This window comes from Gigantopelta aegis, chromosome 5 (genome assembly GCF_016097555.1).
Source record: "Gigantopelta aegis isolate Gae_Host chromosome 5, Gae_host_genome, whole genome shotgun sequence".
NCBI classification, from domain to species: Eukaryota; Metazoa; Mollusca; class Gastropoda; order Neomphalida; family Peltospiridae; genus Gigantopelta; species Gigantopelta aegis.
Genome location: NC_054703.1, coordinates 39,974,115 through 39,994,555, shown reverse-complemented (window position 1 = coordinate 39,994,555; position 20,441 = coordinate 39,974,115). Strand labels below are relative to the sequence as shown.

General features: G+C 37.8%; 2 protein-coding genes across 2 annotated transcripts; both read right to left on the bottom strand.

Annotated features, from left to right (window-relative positions):
- Positions 1 to 4,425: 4,425 nt before the first annotated feature.
- LOC121373774 (gastrula zinc finger protein XlCGF8.2DB-like) lies at positions 4,426 to 5,825 on the bottom strand. The gene has a single exon (XM_041500530.1). It carries the CDS (start codon positions 5,417 to 5,419, stop codon positions 4,469 to 4,471), a length of 951 nt encoding a protein of 316 aa, XP_041356464.1. The 5' UTR covers positions 5,420 to 5,825; the 3' UTR covers positions 4,426 to 4,468.
- Positions 5,826 to 15,020: 9,195 nt separating this feature from the next.
- Positions 15,021 to 17,708, bottom strand: LOC121373772 (zinc finger protein 708-like). The gene is made up of 2 exons (XM_041500528.1): positions 17,595 to 17,708; positions 15,021 to 16,763 (listed from the first exon to the last, which is right to left on the bottom strand). Exon 2 carries the CDS (start codon positions 16,646 to 16,648, stop codon positions 15,689 to 15,691), a length of 960 nt encoding a protein of 319 aa, XP_041356462.1. The 5' UTR covers positions 16,649 to 16,763; positions 17,595 to 17,708; the 3' UTR covers positions 15,021 to 15,688.
- Positions 17,709 to 20,441: the final 2,733 nt, after the last annotated feature.

Below are 20,441 nucleotides of genomic sequence, written 5' to 3'. Positions count from 1 at the left end.
ATAACGCCAACCGTAATCTGGTCAATGGACGGGACGTAGCCCAGTGGTAAAACGTCATCTATGTGGTGTGCAGTCTAGAAGTAATGTTGCATCACATAGACTACATGTTCATGTCTATAACGTCAACCGTAATTTGGTCAAGGGGAGGGACGTAGCCCAGTGGTAAAACGTCATCTATGTGGTGTGCAGTCTAGAAGTAATGTTGCATCACATAGACTACATGTTCATGTCTATAACGCCAACCGTAATCTGGTCAATGGACGGGACGTAGCCCAGTGGTAAAACGTCATCTATGTGGTGTGCAGTCTAGAAGTAATATTGCATCACATAGACTACATGTTCATGTCTATAACGCCAACCGTAATCTGGTCAATGGACGGGACGTAGCCCAGTCATAAAACGTCATCTATGTGGTGTGAAGTCTAGAAGTAATGTTGCATCACATAGACTACATGTTCATGTCTATAACGCCAACCGTAATCTGGTCAATGGACGGGACGTAGCCCAGTGGTAAAACGTCATCTATGTGGTGTGCAGTCTAGAAGTAATATTGCATCACATAGACTACATGTTCATGTCTATAACGCCAACCGTAATCTGGTCAATGGACGGGACGTAGCCCAGTGGTAAAACGTCATCTATGTGGTGTGCAGTCTAGAAGTAATGTTGCATTACATAGACTACATGTTCATGTCTATAACGCCAACCGTAATCTGGTCAATGGACGGGACGTAGCCCAGTGGTAAAACGTCATCTATGTGGTGTGCAGTCTAGAAGTAATGTTGCATCACATAGACTACATGTTCATGTCTATAACGCCAACCGTAATCTGGTCAATGGACGGGACGTAGCCCAGTGGTAAAACGTCATCTATGTGGTGTGCAGTCTAGAAGTAATGTTGCATCACATAGACTACATGTTCATGTCTATAACGCCAACCGTAATCTGGTCAATGGACGGGACGTAGCCCAGTGGTAAAACGTCATCTATGTGGTGTGAAGTCTAGAAGTAATGTTGCATCACATAGACTACATGTTCATGTCTATAACGTCAACCGTAATCTGGTCAAGGGGAGGGACGTAGCCCAGTGGTAAAACGTCATCTATGTGGTGTGAAGTCTAGAAGTAATGTTGCATCACATAGACTACATGTTCATGTCTATAACGCCAACCGTAATCTGGTCAATGGACGGGACGTAGCCCAGTGGTAAAACGCTCGCTTAATGCGCGGTTGGTCTGGGATCGATCCCCATCAGTCGGTGGGCCCATTGGGCTTTTTCTCATTCCAGCCAGTGCAATATGACTGGTACATCAAAGGCCGTGGTATGTGCTATCCTGTCTATGAGATGGTGCATAAGAAACATTTTTTGCTACTAAATGGAAATTTTTTAGCAGGTTTCCTGTCTTAACACTGTCCACTGTCCTGGAAACCTGGACATACAGCCCAGATAGCTGAGGTGTGTGCCCAGGACAGCGTGTTTGAACCTTAATTGGATATAAGCACGAAAATAAGTTGAACTGAAAAAAATACCAAAATTACCAAATGTTTGACACCAATAGCCAATGATCAATAAAATTAATGTGCTCTTGTGGTGTTGTTAAACAAGCAAAGTTTTACAAGCAACAGGACAGGTATCACTAGCAAGAAGAAACACTTTCGAACGAGTACACAATATTATGATTAAATGACCATTGTCCACTTGAATGGAAAGGAACAGACGTCATGCTGACGACCTGAGCCCGTGCTTATAAAATTTTTGAGTCCAGACTCAATCTGTAATGACGTCATACGCATACGATTTGTATGGAGGAGGAAGGAAATGGTTTATGTAACGACGCACTCAACACATTTTATTTACGGTTATATGGAAAGTAAAAAAGTAAAGTTTGTTTTATTTAACGACCCCACTAGAGCACATTTTTTTTTTTTATCTTATCGGCTATTGGACGTCAAATATATGGTCATTCTGACACTGTTTTTTAGAGGAAACCCACTGTCGCCACATAGGCTTCTCTTTTACGACAAGCAGCAAGGGAACTTTATGTGCGCTTCCCACAGGCAGGATAGCACAAACCATGGCCTTTGTTGAACCAGTTATGGATCACTGGTCGGTGCAAGTGATGTACACCTACCCACTGAGCCTTGCGGAGCACACACTACGGTTATATGGCGTCGGACATATGGTTAAGGACCACACAGATATTGAGGGGGGAAACCGCTGTCGCCACTTCATGGGCTACTCTTTTCGATTAGCATCAAGGGATCTTTTATATGCGCCATCCCACAGGCAGGATAGTACATACCACTGCCTTTGTTACACCAGTTGTGGAGCACTGGCTGGAACGAGAAATAACCCAATGGGTCCACCGACGGGTTGTATGACGGTGTCATGACATTATTATAAACCTTTTTGAGTCGAGACACGATACTCTATCGAGTCTGTATTTCTCATTCCAGCCACTGCACGACGACTGGTATATCAAAGGTTGTAGCATGTGCTATCCTGTATGTGGGATGGTGCACATAAAACATCCCATGCTACTAATGGAAAAATGTACGGATTTCCTATTTACTTTAGGCTATATGTCAAAATTATCAAAAGTTTCACATCCAATAGCCGATGACAGTAAATTAATGACTTCTAGTGCTGTCGCTGAAGAAAACAAACTTTAATTTTTATCATCATCATTGTGGGAGTTAGATACAGCAATGAAATTATTACACCAAAAGTTGTTCCTCTAGCACAACAGCAAGAAACAGATTTCATTTTCATGAGAAATTTAGTTTGTTTTGTTTAACAACACCACTAGAGCACATTGGTTAATTAATCATCGGCTACGGAATGTCAAACATTTGGTAATTCTGACACGTAGTCAGAGGAAACAGGTGGTTCGATCCTGCGACGCAAGCATCTCCGGCGAGCATTCAACCGACTGAGCTAAATGCCGCCCCTTACTTTGTAAGTGAGAAATATGTTTTACACATCTCATATTTGAAAGGGTTAAAGGGACAGACCCTAGTGTTTAAACACTACAGCATATGTGTCACTATTACAGCCGTTTATGATCACTGAAATCAAACATTACTTATATTTTATTGTTTAGATTACCCATTTCCGTACATTCGAAGTGTTTCTGGTCATCCTGGTGTTTTTAATAACACAAAATGCATTTTTTATATTTTTAAAAACGCATGTACGTCCGAGAACAAACGGTTATGGAGCCGAGTTGTAGTCTATTTTAAAGGTATTTCACTGTGTCAACGTCACAGATTCTTGTTTCAGTCTGTTGTAACTTTATCCAGGCGTGTTACAGGTTTCTAGATTAACCAAAATTAGTGACCATGTTTACGGGTTAAACATGACCGTCTGCGCCTTTAAGACGAGTATAAACAAACATTGTTGTGAATGGAATGGTGGCGCTTGATGCTGGTATTGTCTGTAAAACATTCCGTGCACATTTCACATTGTAATGGTTTCTCACCTGTATGAATCAACTGATGACGTTTCAGCTCATGACACGTCGTACCACACTTGAAAGGTTTAGTATGAACTAGCTCGAGTAACGTCTAGCCCTCCCCATATTGATATGTTGTAGGGGAGGGCTAGAGAGAAATATGTGTATTAGCTTGAGTCACCTCTAGCCCTCCCCTTAGTGATATGTTGTAGGGGAGGGCTAGAGAGAAATGTGTGTATTAGCTCGAGTAACCTCTAGCCCTCCCCTTATTGATATGTTGTAGAGGAGGGCTAGAGGGGACTGTGTGTATTAGCTCGAGTCACCTCTAGCCCTCCCCTTATTGACATGTTGTAGGGGAGGGCTAGAGAGAAATGTGTGGATTAGCTTGAGTCACCTCTAGCCCTCCCCTTATTGATATGTTGTAGAGGAGGGCTAGAGAGAAATGTGTGGATTAGCTTGAGTCACCTCTAGCCCTCCCCTTATTGATATGTTGTAGAGGAGGGCTAGAGGGGACTGTGTGTATTAGCTCGAGTCACCTCTAGCCCTCCCCTTATTGATATGTTGTAGAGGAGGGCTAGAGAGAAATGTATGTCACACTTCGGCAATCGCCGACGACCAAATGGTAGCCAGCTAATGTGTCTAAAATACACACTTTGCTCTACGTCACCACCAGAAAGTACAGCGCGGATTCGTTTCGCATAGAGGTGTCGGGTTTCTTCCTGTAACGTTGGTACTGGTTAACAAGCAGTAAGCTTAATGTAATAACTTCACTCGAGAATAATTAAACTAAATCTCTGTGGCATCAAATCTAGGAAAAATATAGCATTATAGACACAGTAGCTGGCTACCATTTGGTCGTCGACAATTGCCGAAGTATTACACAGTCCCCTCTCGCCCTTCCCATCACTATATCAATAATGGGAGGGCTAGAGGTGACTCAAGCTAATCCACACATTTCTCTCTAGCCCTCCCCTACAACATATCAATAAGGGGAGGGCTAGACGTTACTCGAGCTAAGAGTGAAGCAACATATGTTGTTTCAAGTTGCTGCTACGTGAAAACTGTTTATCACACACATCACAAGCGAAAGGCTTAACACCAGTGTGAATCCACATATGTGTTTCCAAGAGTCTTCTCGTGGCGAAATACTTTGCACACACCTCACATATGAACGGTTTAAAACCAGCGTGAATTGTCATATGCTGTTTTAAGTGGAAACTTTGTGAGAACTGTTTTGCACACACCTCACATTTAAAAGGCTTGACATCCGTGTGAATTAACACATGTCTTTTCAAAGTATTGTTCCGAAAGAAACGCTTTGAACACACCTCGCATTTGAACTCTTTAACGCCAGTGTGAACCAACATATGGTTTGTTAACTCGATTTTTCGTAGGAAACATTTTGTACACGCATCACACTGAAAAGGTTTAATACCTGTATGAATTAACAAGTGTCTTTTCAAGAGAAAATCACGAACAAACCGCTTTTCACACACCTCACATTTGAACTCTTTCACACCTGTGTGCACCAACATATGGTTTCGTAATTCGCTTTCCCTTAAGAAACGTTTTCCGCACACCTCACATTTAAAAGGTTTGTCACCAACGTGAACCACCAGCATATGCCTTTTCATGTTGGACCTTCGAGAGAAGCGCTTTGTACACAGCTCACATTTGTAGGTGGTAACACCCCTATGGATCAACATGTGTTCTTCCAGGAAGAACCTCAGAGGAAAACACTTCCTGCACACCTCACACAGGAATGGGTTTCTACCAACATGGATCCTCATGTGCTGCTTAATCCTACACTTGTAAGAGAAACATTTTAAGCACTCCCCACATTGGAAAGGTTTCTCTTTAGACTGCTCATGGGTAAGATTATGTATTTCCACATCAGTGATGGTTTCTCCCTGTGTTGGAGAGACTTCCTCCAGTTCGACACATCTATCACCACTGGTCGACATAATCGTTCAAGGTAGACGATGTCCAGTGCATGCATTAAAGAGTATAATTTATATCTGGATGTCTTTCTTCAGTAACTGCTTTGAAGAGTATAATTTATATCTGGATGTCTTTCTTCAGTAACTGCTTTGAAGAGTATAATTTATATCTGGATGTCTTTCTTCAGTAACTGCTTTGAAGAGTATAATTTATATCTGGATGTCTTTCTTCAGTAACTGCTTTGAAGAGTATAATTTATATCTGGATGTCGTTCTTCAGTAACTGCTTTGAAGAGTATACATTATATCTGGATGTCTTTTTTCAGTAACTGCTTTGAAGAGTATAATTTATATCTGGATGTCGTTCTTCAGTAACTGCTTTGAAGAGTATAATTTATATCTGGATGTCGTTCTTCAGTAACTGCTTTGAAGAGTATAATTTATATCTGGATGTCTTTCTTCAGTAACTGCTTTGAAGAGTATAATTTATATCTGGATGTCGTTCTTCAGTAACTGCTTTGAAGAGTATAATTTATATCTGGATGTCTTTCTTCAGTAACTGCTTTGAAGAGTATAATTTATATCTGGATGTCGTTCTTCAGTAACTGCTTTGAAGAGTATAATTTATATCTGGATGTCTTTCTTCAGTAACTGCTTTGAAGAGTATAATTTATATCTGGATGTCGTTCTTCAGTAACTGCTTTGAAGAGTATAATTTATATCTGGATGTCTTTCTTCAGTAACTGCTTTGAAGAGTATAATTTATATCTGGATGTCGTTCTTCAGTAACTGCTTTGAAGAGTATAATTTATATCTGGATGTCGTTCTTCAGTAACTGCTTTGAAGAGTATAATTTATATCTGGATGTCTTTCTTCAGTAACTGCTTTGAAGAGTATAATTTATATCTGGATGTCTTTCTTCAGTAACTGCTTTGAAGAGTATAATTTATATCTGGATGTCGTTCTTCAGTAACTGCTTTGAAGAGTATAATTTATATCTGGATGTCGTTCTTCAGTAACTGCTTTGAAGAGTATAATTTATATCTGGATGTCTTTCTTCAGTAACTGCTTTGAAGAGTATAATTTATATCTGGATGTCGTTCTTCAGTAACTGCTTTGAAGAGTATAATTTATATCTGGATGTCTTTCTTCAGTAACTGCTTTGAAGAGTATAATTTATATCTGGATGTCTTTCTTCAGTAACTGCTTTGAAGAGTATAATTTTATATCTGGATGTCTTTCTTCAGTAACTGCTTTGAAGAGTATAATTTATATCTGGATGTCTTTCTTCAGTAACTGCTTTGAAGAGTATAATTTATATCTGGATGTCTTTCTTCAGTAACTGCTTTGAAGAGTATAATTTATATCTGGATGTCTTTCTTCAGTAACTGCTTTGAAGAGTATAATTTATATCTGGATGTCTTTCTTCAGTAACTGCTTTGAAGAGTATAATTTATATCTGGATGTCTTTCTTCAGTAACTGCTTTGAAGAGTATAATTTATATCTGGATGTCTTTCTTCAGTAACTGCTTTGAAGAGTATACATTATATCTGGATGTCTTTCTTCAGTAACTGCTTTGAAGAGTATAATTTATATCTGGATGTCTTTCTTCAGTAACTGCTTTGAAGAGTATTTTAATCTGGATGTCTTTCTTCAGTAACTGCTTTGAAGATATAATTTATATCTGGATGTCTTTCTTCAGTAACTGCTTTGAAGAGTATAATTTATCTTATATCTGGATGTCTTTCTTCAGTAACTGCTTTGAAGAGTATAATTTATATCTGGATGTCTTTCTTCAGTAACTGCTTTGAAGAGTATACATTATATCTGGATGTCTTTCTTCAGTAACTGCTTTGAAGAGTATAATTTATATCTGGATGTCTTTCTTCAGTAACTGCTTTGAAGAGTATACATTATATCTGGATGTCTTTCTTCAGTAACTGCTTTGAAGAGTATAATTTATATCTGGATGTCTTTCTTCAGTAACTGCTTTGAAGAGTATAATTTATATCTGGATGTCTTTCTTCAGTAACTGCTTTGAAGAGTATAATTTATATCTGGATGTCGTTCTTCAGTAACTGCTTTGAAGAGTATAATTATATCTGGATGTCTTTCTTCAGTAACTGCTTTGAAGAGTATAATTTATATCTGGATGTCTTTCTTCAGTAACTGCTTTGAAGAGTATAATTTATATCTGGATGTCGTTCTTCAGTAACTGCTTTGAAGAGTATAATTTATATCTGGATGTCGTTCTTCAGTAACTGCTTTGAAGAGTATAATTTATATCTGGATGTCTTTCTTCAGTAACTGCTTTGAAGAGTATAATTTATATCTGGATGTCTTTCTTCAGTAACTGCTTTGAAGAGTATAATTTATATCTGGATGTCTTTCTTCAGTAACTGCTTTGAAGAGTATAATTTATATCTGGATGTCGTTCTTCAGTAACTGCTTTGAAGAGTATACATTATATCTGGATGTCTTTCTTCAGTAACTGCTTTGAAGAGTATAATTTATATCTGGATGTCTTTCTTCAGTAACTGCTTTGAAGAGTATAATTTATATCTGGATGTCTTTCTTCAGTAACTGCTTTGAAGAGTATAATTTATATCTGGATGTCTTTCTTCAGTAACTGCTTTGAAGAGTATACATTATATCTGGATGTCTTTTTTCAGTAACTGCTTTGAAGAGTATAATTTATATCTGGATGTCGTTCTTCAGTAACTGCTTTGAAGAGTATACATTATATCTGGATGTCGTTCTTCAGTAACTGCTTTGAAGAGTATAATTTATATCTGGATGTCGTTCTTCAGTAACTGCTTTGAAGAGTATAATTTATATCTGGATGTCGTTCTTCAGTAACTGCTTTGAAGAGTATAATTTATATCTGGATGTCGTTCTTCAGTAACTGCTTTGAAGAGTATACTGGATGTCTTTTCAGTAACTGCTTTGATAATTTATATCTGGATGTCGTTCTTCAGTAACTGCTTTGAAGAGTATAATTTATATCTGGATGTCGTTCTTCAGTAACTGCTTTGAAGAGTATACATTATATCTGGATGTCTTTCTTCAGTAACTGCTTTGAAGAGTATAATTTATATCTGGATGTCTTTCTTCAGTAACTGCTTTGAAGAGTATAATTTATATCTGGATGTCGTTCTTCAGTAACTGCTTTGAAGAGTATAATTTATATCTGGATGTCGTTCTTCAGTAACTGCTTTGAAGAGTATAATTTATATCTGGATGTCTTTCTTCAGTAACTGCTTTGAAGAGTATACATTATATCTGGATGTCTTTTTTCAGTAACTGCTTTGAAGAGTATAATTTATATCTGGATGTCTTTCTTCAGTAACTGCTTTGAAGAGTATAATTTATATCTGGGTGTCTTTCATTGTGAGTCTCTTTAAAGCCATACTCTTTGTCAGATACAGGCTTTCCGTCAATGTTTTAAACAGTATAATTATATTGATATAAAAATGTGAATCTTAAAAACCAGGCTGCCAGGAACATCCTTGGGTATCTTCAGTATTGTAGAGGAATACTGAAAAAGGCCCAGGAAATTCATTGAACAATAATAAAAAATAATCTATCTCTCTCTCTCTCGGTCTTTCTCTGTCTGTCTCCCTCCCTCCCTCCCTCCTCGGTCTGTCTGTCTGTCTGTCGGTCTGTCTGTCTGTCTGTCTGTCTCACTCTCTCTCTCTCTGTCTGTCTGTCTGTCTCCCTCCCTCCCTCTCTCTCTCCCTCTCTCTCACGGTCTCAGTCAATCTAATTAAAATTAGCTCCACTATTACATGTGGATCTAACACGAGCCAGTTGGAGCTCATGTCCACCAATCAAAACCTTACTTGCAGAATCATGCCAGTGATTTGAAAATAATTTAAAAATATTCCGAATTATCCTGAGGGTATACGATATGTTTCATGTGAATTACGAATGCCTTATTTAGACCAGTAGAACTAATTTTAATCGGATTGCTAACAACACTGCGTAGTCTCCAATGTCCAGGTAACATTTCGTCAGTAAATAATAATTTAAATATTGACCAATCACACTTCGCCTTTTATAACGTTATTTGGGAGCATACAAATTCTAAAAATATCGGGCGAGTCTATTTTAGTGGCCGCAGTACAGCGAACCATACCAATACGTACCGTCCCCTTCTCTTTGTCTGTCTGTCTGTCTGTCTGTCTGTCTGTCTCTCTCTCTCTCTCTCTCTCTCTCTCTCTCTCTCTCTCTCTCTCTCTCTCTCTCTCTCTCTCTCTCTCTCTCTCTCTCTCTCTCTCTCTTTCTGTCTCTCTCATTGTTGTGAAAAGGCCAAGATAACCGATAGAAAGGTTTATTAGTAGTACATGATCATGTATTGGTTAACATGCCAATAACAACTGAGCATTATATTATAATGATGGATTGGGGAATTAGCAGCAGCAGCAGCAGCAATAGTAGTAGTAGTAGTAGTAGTAACAGCAACAGCAGTAGTAGTAGTAGCAGCAGCAGCAGCAGCAGCAGTAGCAGTAGTAGTAGTAGTAATAATAGTAATAGTAGTAGTGGTAGTAGTAGTAGTGGTAGTGGTAGTAGTGGTAGTACTACTACTACTAGTAGTGGTAGTACTAGTAGTAATAGTGGTGGTGATAGTAGCAGTAATAATAGTAGTACTAGTAGTAGTGATGGTGGTGGTTATGGTAGGCGGTAGTAGCAGTAGTAGTAGTAGTAGTAGTAGTTGTTGTAGTTGTTGTAGTAATAGTAACAGTAGTAGTAGTATTAGCAGCAGCAGCAACAGCAGCAGTAGTAATAATAGTAATAGTCGTAGTGGTAGTAGTGGTAGTGGTAGTAGTAGTAGTAGTAATAATAATAGTAGTAGTAGTGGTAGCAGTAGTAGTGGTAGTGATAGTGGTAATAGTAGTAGTACTAGTAGTAGTAATAGTGTTGGTGTTGGTGGTGCTAGTAGCAGTAATAGTAGTAGTAGTACTACTAGTAGTAGTGATGGTGGTGGTGGTGGTAGGTGGTAGTAGTAGTAGTAGTAGTAGTAGTGGTAGTAGTAGTACTACTACTAGTAGTACTAGTACTAGTAGTAGTACTAGTAGTACTAGTACTAGTAGTAGTACTAGTATTAGTGGTGGTGGTGGTGGTGGTGGTGGTGGTGGTGGTAGTAGTAGTAGTAGGAAGAAATATATTTTAATTAGTTTGCTTTACACTAATATTTTAAGTGGTAGCAATATTATATCCCAGTTATAATTATGTAAAATAAAACTAAATACTAAGAACACTATTAAGGTCAGTACTTATAAAACTATAGTAGATTTACTTATTTAAGAAAAGAAGCAATCCCATCTTATCCAAACTTGCGACCAAGTCTTGTGCTTATAAAAGTTTTAATCTAGACTCGAGTCTAAGAGTGTCTGAGACACTATTGTCATGACATCGCCATACAACTTGTATGTGTGTGACGTCATTAGAGATCGAGTCTGGACTAAAAGCATTTATAAGCACGGGCCCATTTTGTTTTTAACAACAACAAAAACCCACTCAGTCCGATTCCTGGTTCCAGTTCGGATATTGGGCCACTGACTTTGACTTCATACCACTGAATGAAATAAATGTTCCGAGTTAAAAGAGGCAATACATACAGGACGTTTATTTCAAACATATTATTAACTATACCAATGAGCATATGTTGTACTTAATAAATAAAACACGTAAACTGTTACTGTAAACTTAATAAACCTACCGAACAACAATCAGGTTACAAAACAGGAAACGGACATGTAAAACCTATTCTGACCTGTTGTTCCGACTATAAAATGCGGGTTACATCTGCTATGTTTGGTTCATTTAATATAATATATATATAGATAAATAGATAGATAGATAGATAGAGAGATAGATAGATATTCATACATACACACATACATGCATACATACATACATACAAAATACATACATACATAGATATCTATCTATGTATGTATGTATGCATGTATCTGTAGATAGATACATACATACATACATCTATCTAGATACATACATATGTATGTATGTATCTATCTATATACATACATACATACATACGTACGTATGTATGTATGTATCTATCTATCTATAGATGTCTATATATACATATATATACATCTATCTATCTATCTATCCATCTATGTATGTTTGTATGTATATTTGTATGCATGTATTGATATATGTATTTATGTATGTATGTATTATGTCTGTCTGTCTGTCTGTCTGTCTCTCTCTCTCTCTCTCTCTCTCTCTCTCTCTCTCTCTCTCTCTCTCTCTCTCTCTCTCTCTCTCTCTCTCTCTCTCTCTCTCTCTCTCTCTCTCTCTCTCTCTCAATGTTTCATGCACGTAAGCGGGATAGACCGCGTAGATTGTAGGCTCAATGTTTCATGCACGTAAGCGGGATAGACCGCGTAGATTGTAGGCTCCATGCATATGGTAGAGTTAAAGAACTTCTTTTTTTATTGAAGCTTCGATAGCTCAGAGCGTATCGTGGTTAGTCTTGCAATTTGTGGGGAATCGGTGCCACAGGTTCGAGTCCCAGCAACGGCATGGGACAATTTGTGAGGCCAGAAAGGATTTAATTATCCCCTGCGCCAGTGCGTTAATATCTATGTAACAGTCAACCTCGAGATACATACAATATATAGAGATTCATACATCAATACGTACGTACGTATGTACGTATGTATGTATGTATCTATCTATATATATAAATATATCTATCTATGTATGTATGTATATTTGTATGCATGATTGATATATGTATTTATGTATGTATGTCTCTCTCTGTCTCTCTCGGTGTGTGTGTGTGTGTGTGTGTGTGTGTGTGTGTGTGTGTGTGTGTGTGATGTATGTAATACATAGATAGATAAATAGATAGACAGACAGACGGACGGAGGGACAGAGATAGACCGACAGACAGACAGATTATTGCGTGAGCCACACGGTATTTATGTAACGAGTTTGGGGATTGTTTTATTCCTCAACTACGAGTTTCATAAATTACATATGGCACATCCAGGCCAGAGGTCTTAACGTGCACATTGAGAGCAAGCTGTTGTAGCGCACGCCTACCATGGGCGCAGGTGTTGACTTGCTCCGGCTCCTTCGTTCAGGACAGGCAAATGGCACCCTCTTGATAACCATAGTCGTACGGGATTCCATTTTTGTACGGGGGTTGGGTGGTGGTGGTGGTACAGGCTCGTGTTTGCCCGAATTCAACAAAAATAGCCAAATCTGAACATTTATTTATAAATATATAAGCATCACTACTAGGCCCCTGCGTGTGCTGTAACCTCACCGTGGTGCAGGGGTGTAACATTCTCTTTGAGAATGGCCAATACAGCACAAATTGAAGTTTAGAGTAAAATTCAGTATCCGTAAAATTCTGTGATATTTGTATTTGAATTTTTGCACAGTTCTTTACACTGTTTTTGTTTAAACCTTGAATTTTTATATTGATATTGATCATCACTTTAATTATTTGCATTACCATAGTTTGACACCCAATAGCCGATGTATTTTTCGTGCTGGGGTGTCGTTAAACATTCATTCATTCATTCATTGCATCACTACTAAACAGCTATATATGCTTGCAAACTAATAAACTAATAACTACGTATTTTCCCCCATGGATTACAACTAATTTTGTGGGTAAATTGATGGAAATACATGGTAAAAAGGTCTCAGGTTAGCACATCTTGCCCGAATATCTCTATCGTTTGTGCCCGAATTTGAGGAATTGCTCCAGCACTAGGGGTTTGGGGGGGGGGGGGGGGGGGGGGGGGGGGAAATCCTCCGGCCCCTATGTCGTACGCTTATGTTGATAAGATAGTTTACAGAACTAATCTTCCAATCGTTTCCAATATTGCTTCAATATTTAACCGCCGTCGAGCATGGTGGAATAAACATTTTATTACCCCGTCGAGCATGGTGGAATAAACATTTTATTACCCCGTCGAGCATGGTGGAATAAACATTTTATTACCCCGGGAATACGACTCTGAAATTATATCTTTTGACATGCAATTTTGATTCTGTCAGTACTTCAGACGCATTCAACCCAAATACTCGAGTTATTACACCCATATGATATCAGGTGTAAACTATCACTGTCATGGTGTTAACACTTTTCAAATTATTAATCAGTAAAATGGGGTACAGGTTATATTTTTCACACCAGAGGTATCCGAATTCCGTACCATTCAGCTATATTCCGCCCCAGGAGCAAGAAGATCAGACTAACACGTGGTTCCTATAATATATGAATCAATATCTGCAGATCGTAGGAGACCAAACGCAGATATCATGTCACCATAGAACCATAAATTATTATTGCTTTTAAAAAATTATTATTAGAATCCATAATTGGTTAAAACAGTTAGTTTGTTTGTGTTTAACGACACTAGAGCACATTGATTCATTAATCATCGGTTAATGGATGTTAAACATTTGGTAACTTTAACATATAGTCTTAGAGAGAAAACCCGCTACATTTTCCCATTAGTAGCATGGGATCTTTTATATACACCATCCCACAATAGCTGGCATACTGTCAATATTGAGGTGTAAGCAATAACTATTTAAAACCATGAACGTTTATAGACTAGTAGTTATAAATTCTAAAGTTTAAATTGAAAATAATTTTAGAAATAAAAAAAAAAAAAAAAAAAAAAAGGGGGTGGGGGGAAGAGTATTAATAATAATAATAATAAATAAATATATATATATATATATATATATATATATATATATATATATACGTATATACATTGTATATATACACACGAAAAAAAGTTCCTATGCATCATTAAAATTTCAGTAGGACTTAAAGTTTTAAAATTTTTAAATATTGTGATTTACATAGATGTACTATTTATCTGTTAAAAGTACGGTGATCCTCTCCTGCCTTCTGAACACAATGTTTGGTGCACCGTCGGTGATGATGTAACAGAACAACATATTACGGTCATGGTCGTACTTTGTTATCACCTAATCGGTTGCGTTCAGTTCTTCCACGGATTGACCTTAACTTAGAGATGCATTTGGATGTTACATGTATCATTTCCAAATGATTCCCGCTTAATACTGACGATTTGCTGACGTGGCGTCACGTGTCGACTCCCTAAACATGGAAGATCCCTAGTACCCCTAAACTGTCGAGAACATCTCCGCAGATATTGCATAGTGTTCTGATGAACACCAATGAATACCAAAATTACTAGCAACAGCGTTTGTGCCGTTCTAACCTCAATCATACCCATCGTTCGAAGGAGTCAATTTTCTGGGAGGCGTGGCATCACACTGACGACGATCAGATACCAACAAAAATATTTTTCTGAGTGATGAGAATCCATACAATAGTTTTAAAGTCCAATGATAAGAAAAATAACGTCAAACAGGAGCACGTGACCAAGAATGCTAGTAATGCAACGTGTGATCACAAAGTATGAATAGTTCGTGCAATTGACAGGACACCGTTGGAATATCGACGGGGGTGATAACCAGATTTCAAGTAAATTATATTCTATATGCAATCATTTAGTGCACAGGAACTTTTTTCCCCGAGTATAATATATATATATTTGTAATTAAAAAGATAAAATATGAAGTTTTTAATTCATATTTAATAAAGACAAATTACATACATGTATGTAAACAGTACATATTAACCGAATGTAAATTGATAAAATAATCAAACAATAAAACAATTTGTGTACCTCTCGCACTAAATAAACTTCTTTACCACAATAAATACCATTACACTATACGACAATTGAGACAATTACCCGCTCCACCCAACTCAATACACCAGTGCATGAATAACTGAAACTTAAAAGTTAGTCTGTTTTGTTTAACAACACCATTAGAGCACATTGGTTTATTAATCATTGGCTATTGGATTTGGTAATTTTGACACACAGTCTTAGAGAGGAAACCCGCTACAATTTTGCATTAGTAGCAAGTTCTTTTACATGCACCATCACATAGACATGGTAGGATATACCACGGCTATTGAATTGTTTGTTTTAAAGTTTGTTTTGTTTAACGACAACACAAGAGCACATTGATAAAATGTGTTGAGTGCGTCGTTAAATAAAACATTACTTCCTTCCATCAATAGCAAGAGCCAACATATGACGTTTCAAATTAAGATGTTTTCTTAATAACAAGAGCCAACATATGACGTTTCAAATTAAGACGTTTTCTTAATAACAAGAGCCAACATATGACGTTTCAAATTAAGACGTTTTTTTAATAACAAAAGCCAACATATGTTTCAACTCTTAAACGTTTATCTCGCTAGCATGAACCAACACATGATGTTTCAACTGCTTGCGTTGAGAGAAACATTTCGTACACATGTCACACTTGTAAGGTTTGTCACTAGTGTGAACAAGCGTGTGTCGTTTCAACGTCGTACTGCGTGAGAAGCACCTGTCACACGTCTCACATCTGAAAGACTTAACCCCCGTATGAATCAACATGTGTCGCTTTAAATGCTTGTTCTGGGAGAACCGCTCAGCACACACCTCGCACAGGAACGGCCTGGCGTCAGAGTGAACGAGCATGTGCGTCTTCAAGTTGTTATTCAGTAAGAACAGTTTGGCACACACCTCACATTTATACGGCTTGACGCCAGCGTGGATTAACACGTGCAGTTTCAGGCTCGACTTCTGTGAGAAATATTTCACACACATCTCACATTTGAAAGGTTTGACGCCAGCGTGAATTAACATGTGCTGTTTCAAGTGAGAATTCTGTGAGAAATATTTTGCACATATCTCACATTTGTAAGGCTTGGCACCGATGTGAGCCAGCATATGCTGTTTTAAGTTGGATCTGTATGAGAAATATTTTGCACACACCGCACATTTAAACGGCTTAACGGTGGTGTGAACTAACGCGTGTTGTCTTAACCTGAAGCTGTGAGAGAAACAGTCCCCGCACACGTCGCACGTGAAATCTTTAACACCACTGTGAATTAACATGTGCTGTTTTAAGTTACCATTCAGACGAAAACACCTTCGGCAAACATCGCACTGATATGGTCGTTCACCACTGTGGATTCTCATGTGCCGCTGGACACGACTCTTGCACGAGAAACATTTAAAGCAAATTCCACATTTGAAAGGCTTCTCAAAGGAATGTTGCTGATCTGTGCCAAATATTTTCACATCAGTGTTGGTTTTACAGTGTTTTGAAGAGACCGCCCGTTCGACACATCGACCATCACCGGACAACATACTGGTCTAGATAGACGATAGTATTCAGTAACTGCTTTGAAGAGTATACATTTTATCTGGATGTCTTTCTTCAATAAATGCATTGAAGGGTATAATTTGTATCTGGATGTCTTCCCTAGAAAGAAAATGGGTTAAGTTTAGGGTTAGGATTAAGAAAATCATACAGTAATGATAAGAGTAATTAATTTTGTCAAAAGGTTAACTTAAAAAGAAAAAAAAAATGGAAATGATTGGAAACAGAATATATTTTTTTCTGTATTATTACAAATATCTAATGCAAAAGATTTGTTATCGATGATATTACTCAGAAAATAATACTTGGCTATATTGTGAAAATTATACATATTTGAGTTATATTTATAAAGAAACGTTTATTAATGGTGTATAATGTGTATATTGTACTTAAGTTTTACAAAGCTGTGGCGGATCCAGAAAATCCATTATGGGGAGCCCCAATGACATGAGGCGGAATGCCAAGGGAACTTTGGGGAGGTTTGGAGGGGGACGTAAATTAATATATAATAAAATTATAACTGTTGAAAAATTTAGGCCCCCTTCCCCCCACCCCTCCCCAAGATCCGCCTGTGCAAATGTAAATGAAAAAAACCCCCACCCCAAACTAAAACGAACACCTACACTATTGAGCAATTTTTTTTTTTTAAATACATTTTGCGGGGGTGGGGTGGAGACGGTGGAGGGGGACATATTTCGACACCCTATAAACTTCACTAGCCATAGTCTAGACCTCCACCCCTGCTAAAATGCCTGCACACGCCATTGGAACACGTTTAAATGAACAACCCGATTCGATTCACAAAAATAGTCCGAACCCACGTTCTATTTCGACTTCGAGCATCAGATATTAAGATCGAACATTTGCAAAGACTATAATAAATGTTAAAAACCCCATGTAATGAGTACAAGTTATAAATTGATTTATAGGAACCTCAATATTTAGATTAGCATCGCTTGCAGTTTATAAATGAAAATCGAAGAAAATACTCTAATAAATTCAATAAACCTTCCGATCAAAAATGACATTATGTGAAAGGAAATGAAAGCCAGAAAACAATTCCCACCTGCTGCTCGGACTCTTTAATTACGTTGATATGCGGATTGCGATTTATTATGTCGCCTCTTCCCATATTCTGTTATTTTGTTAATATAGAAATTAACACAAGTGTTAATAAATTTTGTTATAAAGAAAGAATCATGAGCATTATTTCGCTTAATAAATTATGAAGGTAAAATAATATTTGCACCCAATTTGTGGTCCTTAACCATATGTCCGTAAATAAAATGTGTTGAGTGCGTCGTTAAATGAACCATTTCCTATCGCCGTTAATGGGTCTTTTGTTCCAACCAGTGCATCACGACTGGTGTATAGAAGGCCGTAGTATATGCTATCCTGTCTGTGGGATGGTGCATATAAAAGATCCCTAACTACTAATGGAAAAATGTAGCAGGTTCCCTCTCTGACTATATGTCAAAATTACCAAATGTTTGACATCCAATAGCCGATGATTAATAAATCAATGTGTTCTAGTGTTGACGTTAAACAAAACAAACCTTTTTTGACACCCCATAGCCGATGTATTTTTCGTGCTGGGGTGTCGTTAAACATTCATTCATTCATTCATTCATTCATTCATTTATACCAACACTACTACGCACCGACACATCAAAGTTGGCTACATCACGGAGCTGTGGACCACGGGTAATGGGTCCTGACTGTGTTATATATGTATTCTTGTGTTACGAACACACAACTGACCTTTGTGGTGTGATGGTTAGGCCATCGGACATAATGCTGATAGATACTGGGTTCGCAGCCTGGTACCGGATTCCACCCAGAACTAGTTTTAACGCCTCAATGGGTAGGTGTAAGACCACTACACCCTCTTTTATCTCACTAACCACTAACAACTAACCCACTGTCCTGGACAGACAGCCCAGATAGCTGAGGCATATGTGTCCAAGACAGCGTGCTTGAACCTTAATTGGAAATTAGCACAAAAATAAGTTGAAATGAAGGAACACACCCAGTCCCTACGTCGGCTCCATTGTAACGGATTCGTTGAAGGAAGGAATGTTCTATTTAACAATGCAATCAACACATTTAATTACGGTTATATGGCGTCGGACATATGGTTAAGGACCACACAGATATTGAGAGAGGAAACCCGCTGTCGTCACTTCATGGGCTACTCTTTACGGCAAGGGATCTCTTATATGCACCATCCCACAGACAGGATAGTATATACCACGGCCTTTGTTACACCAGTTGTGGAGCACTGGCTGGAACGAGAAATAGCCCAATGGACCCACCGACGGGGAGCGGTCCTAGATCGATCGCGCATCAGGCGAGCGCTGTACCACTGGGCTACGTCCCGTCACCGGACTCGTTGAAAGAAAGAAAGAAAGGAATGTTTTACTTAACGACGCACTCATCACATTTTATTTACGGATATATGGCGTCGGGCATATGGTTAAGGACCACACAGATATTGAGGGAGTAAATCCGCCGTCGCCACTTCATGGGCTACTCTTTTCGATTAGCAGCAAGGGATCTTTTATATGCACCATCCCATAGACAGGATAGCACATACAACGGCATTTGTCCAGTTGTGGTGCACTGGATGGAACGAGAAAAAACCCTGTCAGCTGAATGGATCCACCAAGGTGGTTCGATCCTGCGACGCAAGCACCTCGAGCGAGAACTCAACGGGACAACTAGGCGAGATCAAGGTTCAGCGTTTTATTTCCAGGCGTAAACAGCTACAACAGAAACGACTCCACAAAATAACAACAATAAAAAATAATAATAGAAATAGTGTTTTACTATATTAATACATTTGTAATCCATCTACACTTATATACAATTCAATTTACAAGTGTAACTTCTTCAATGGAAATTAAAATATAAATCTTGAACAATACTAATATACACGTTTAAATTGTTACTTAAATTTAAAGGGACATTCCTGAGTTTGCTGCAAGTTTTAAGATGTTAACGACTGTAATTATTATATATCAAATATTTTGTTCTGCATAAAATATTAGTGGCTGTATATTAAACGTGTTTCTGATCGTTCTAATATCTGTACTAGGTTAAATTTCATTTTATTTCCTAAAAAAGATTTTTTTGTACATACGAAATTATTTGAAGTAAAAATCCAGTTTGGGCTTCTTACAAATATTAAGACGACCCGAAACACGTTGAATATACAGACACTGATATTCTGAACAAGAAAATATATTTAATATGTAAGTATAATCGTAGACCTATTTTATTTGTCGGAAACATCCTACAATGTAGCAAACTCGGGAATGTCCCTTTAACAGTACATGTATATAAAAATATCATTATTATCGGCATCATTTAAAACATATAGAAAAATATTGCATATTCCGTCATTTTCAAAATACCAAATAATATGCTTGATAGATACATATTTATACAAACAAACAATGTAAAAAAAAGTCGTCTTTTGGATGTGAAACATTTGCTAATTTTCACTCGTAGTCATCAGAGGAAAACCGCTATATTTCTCCATTATGTGGGTGTGGGTAATTTTTGGCATGCTTCCATCAGAGAACTGTTCAAGCACGCCTATCGTGGGCACAACGTCTGACTTCGCCAGAGAGGTCTGTCCATGACGGGGGGTGGGTGATTTCGAGCTATGGCTTTAAGTTTTGTTTAGTATTGGCTAATTGATAGATAACAAAATTTAAATGTACTATATATACTCAGCGTCACTATTATTGTTTTTACTACACGTTAACGATGCCC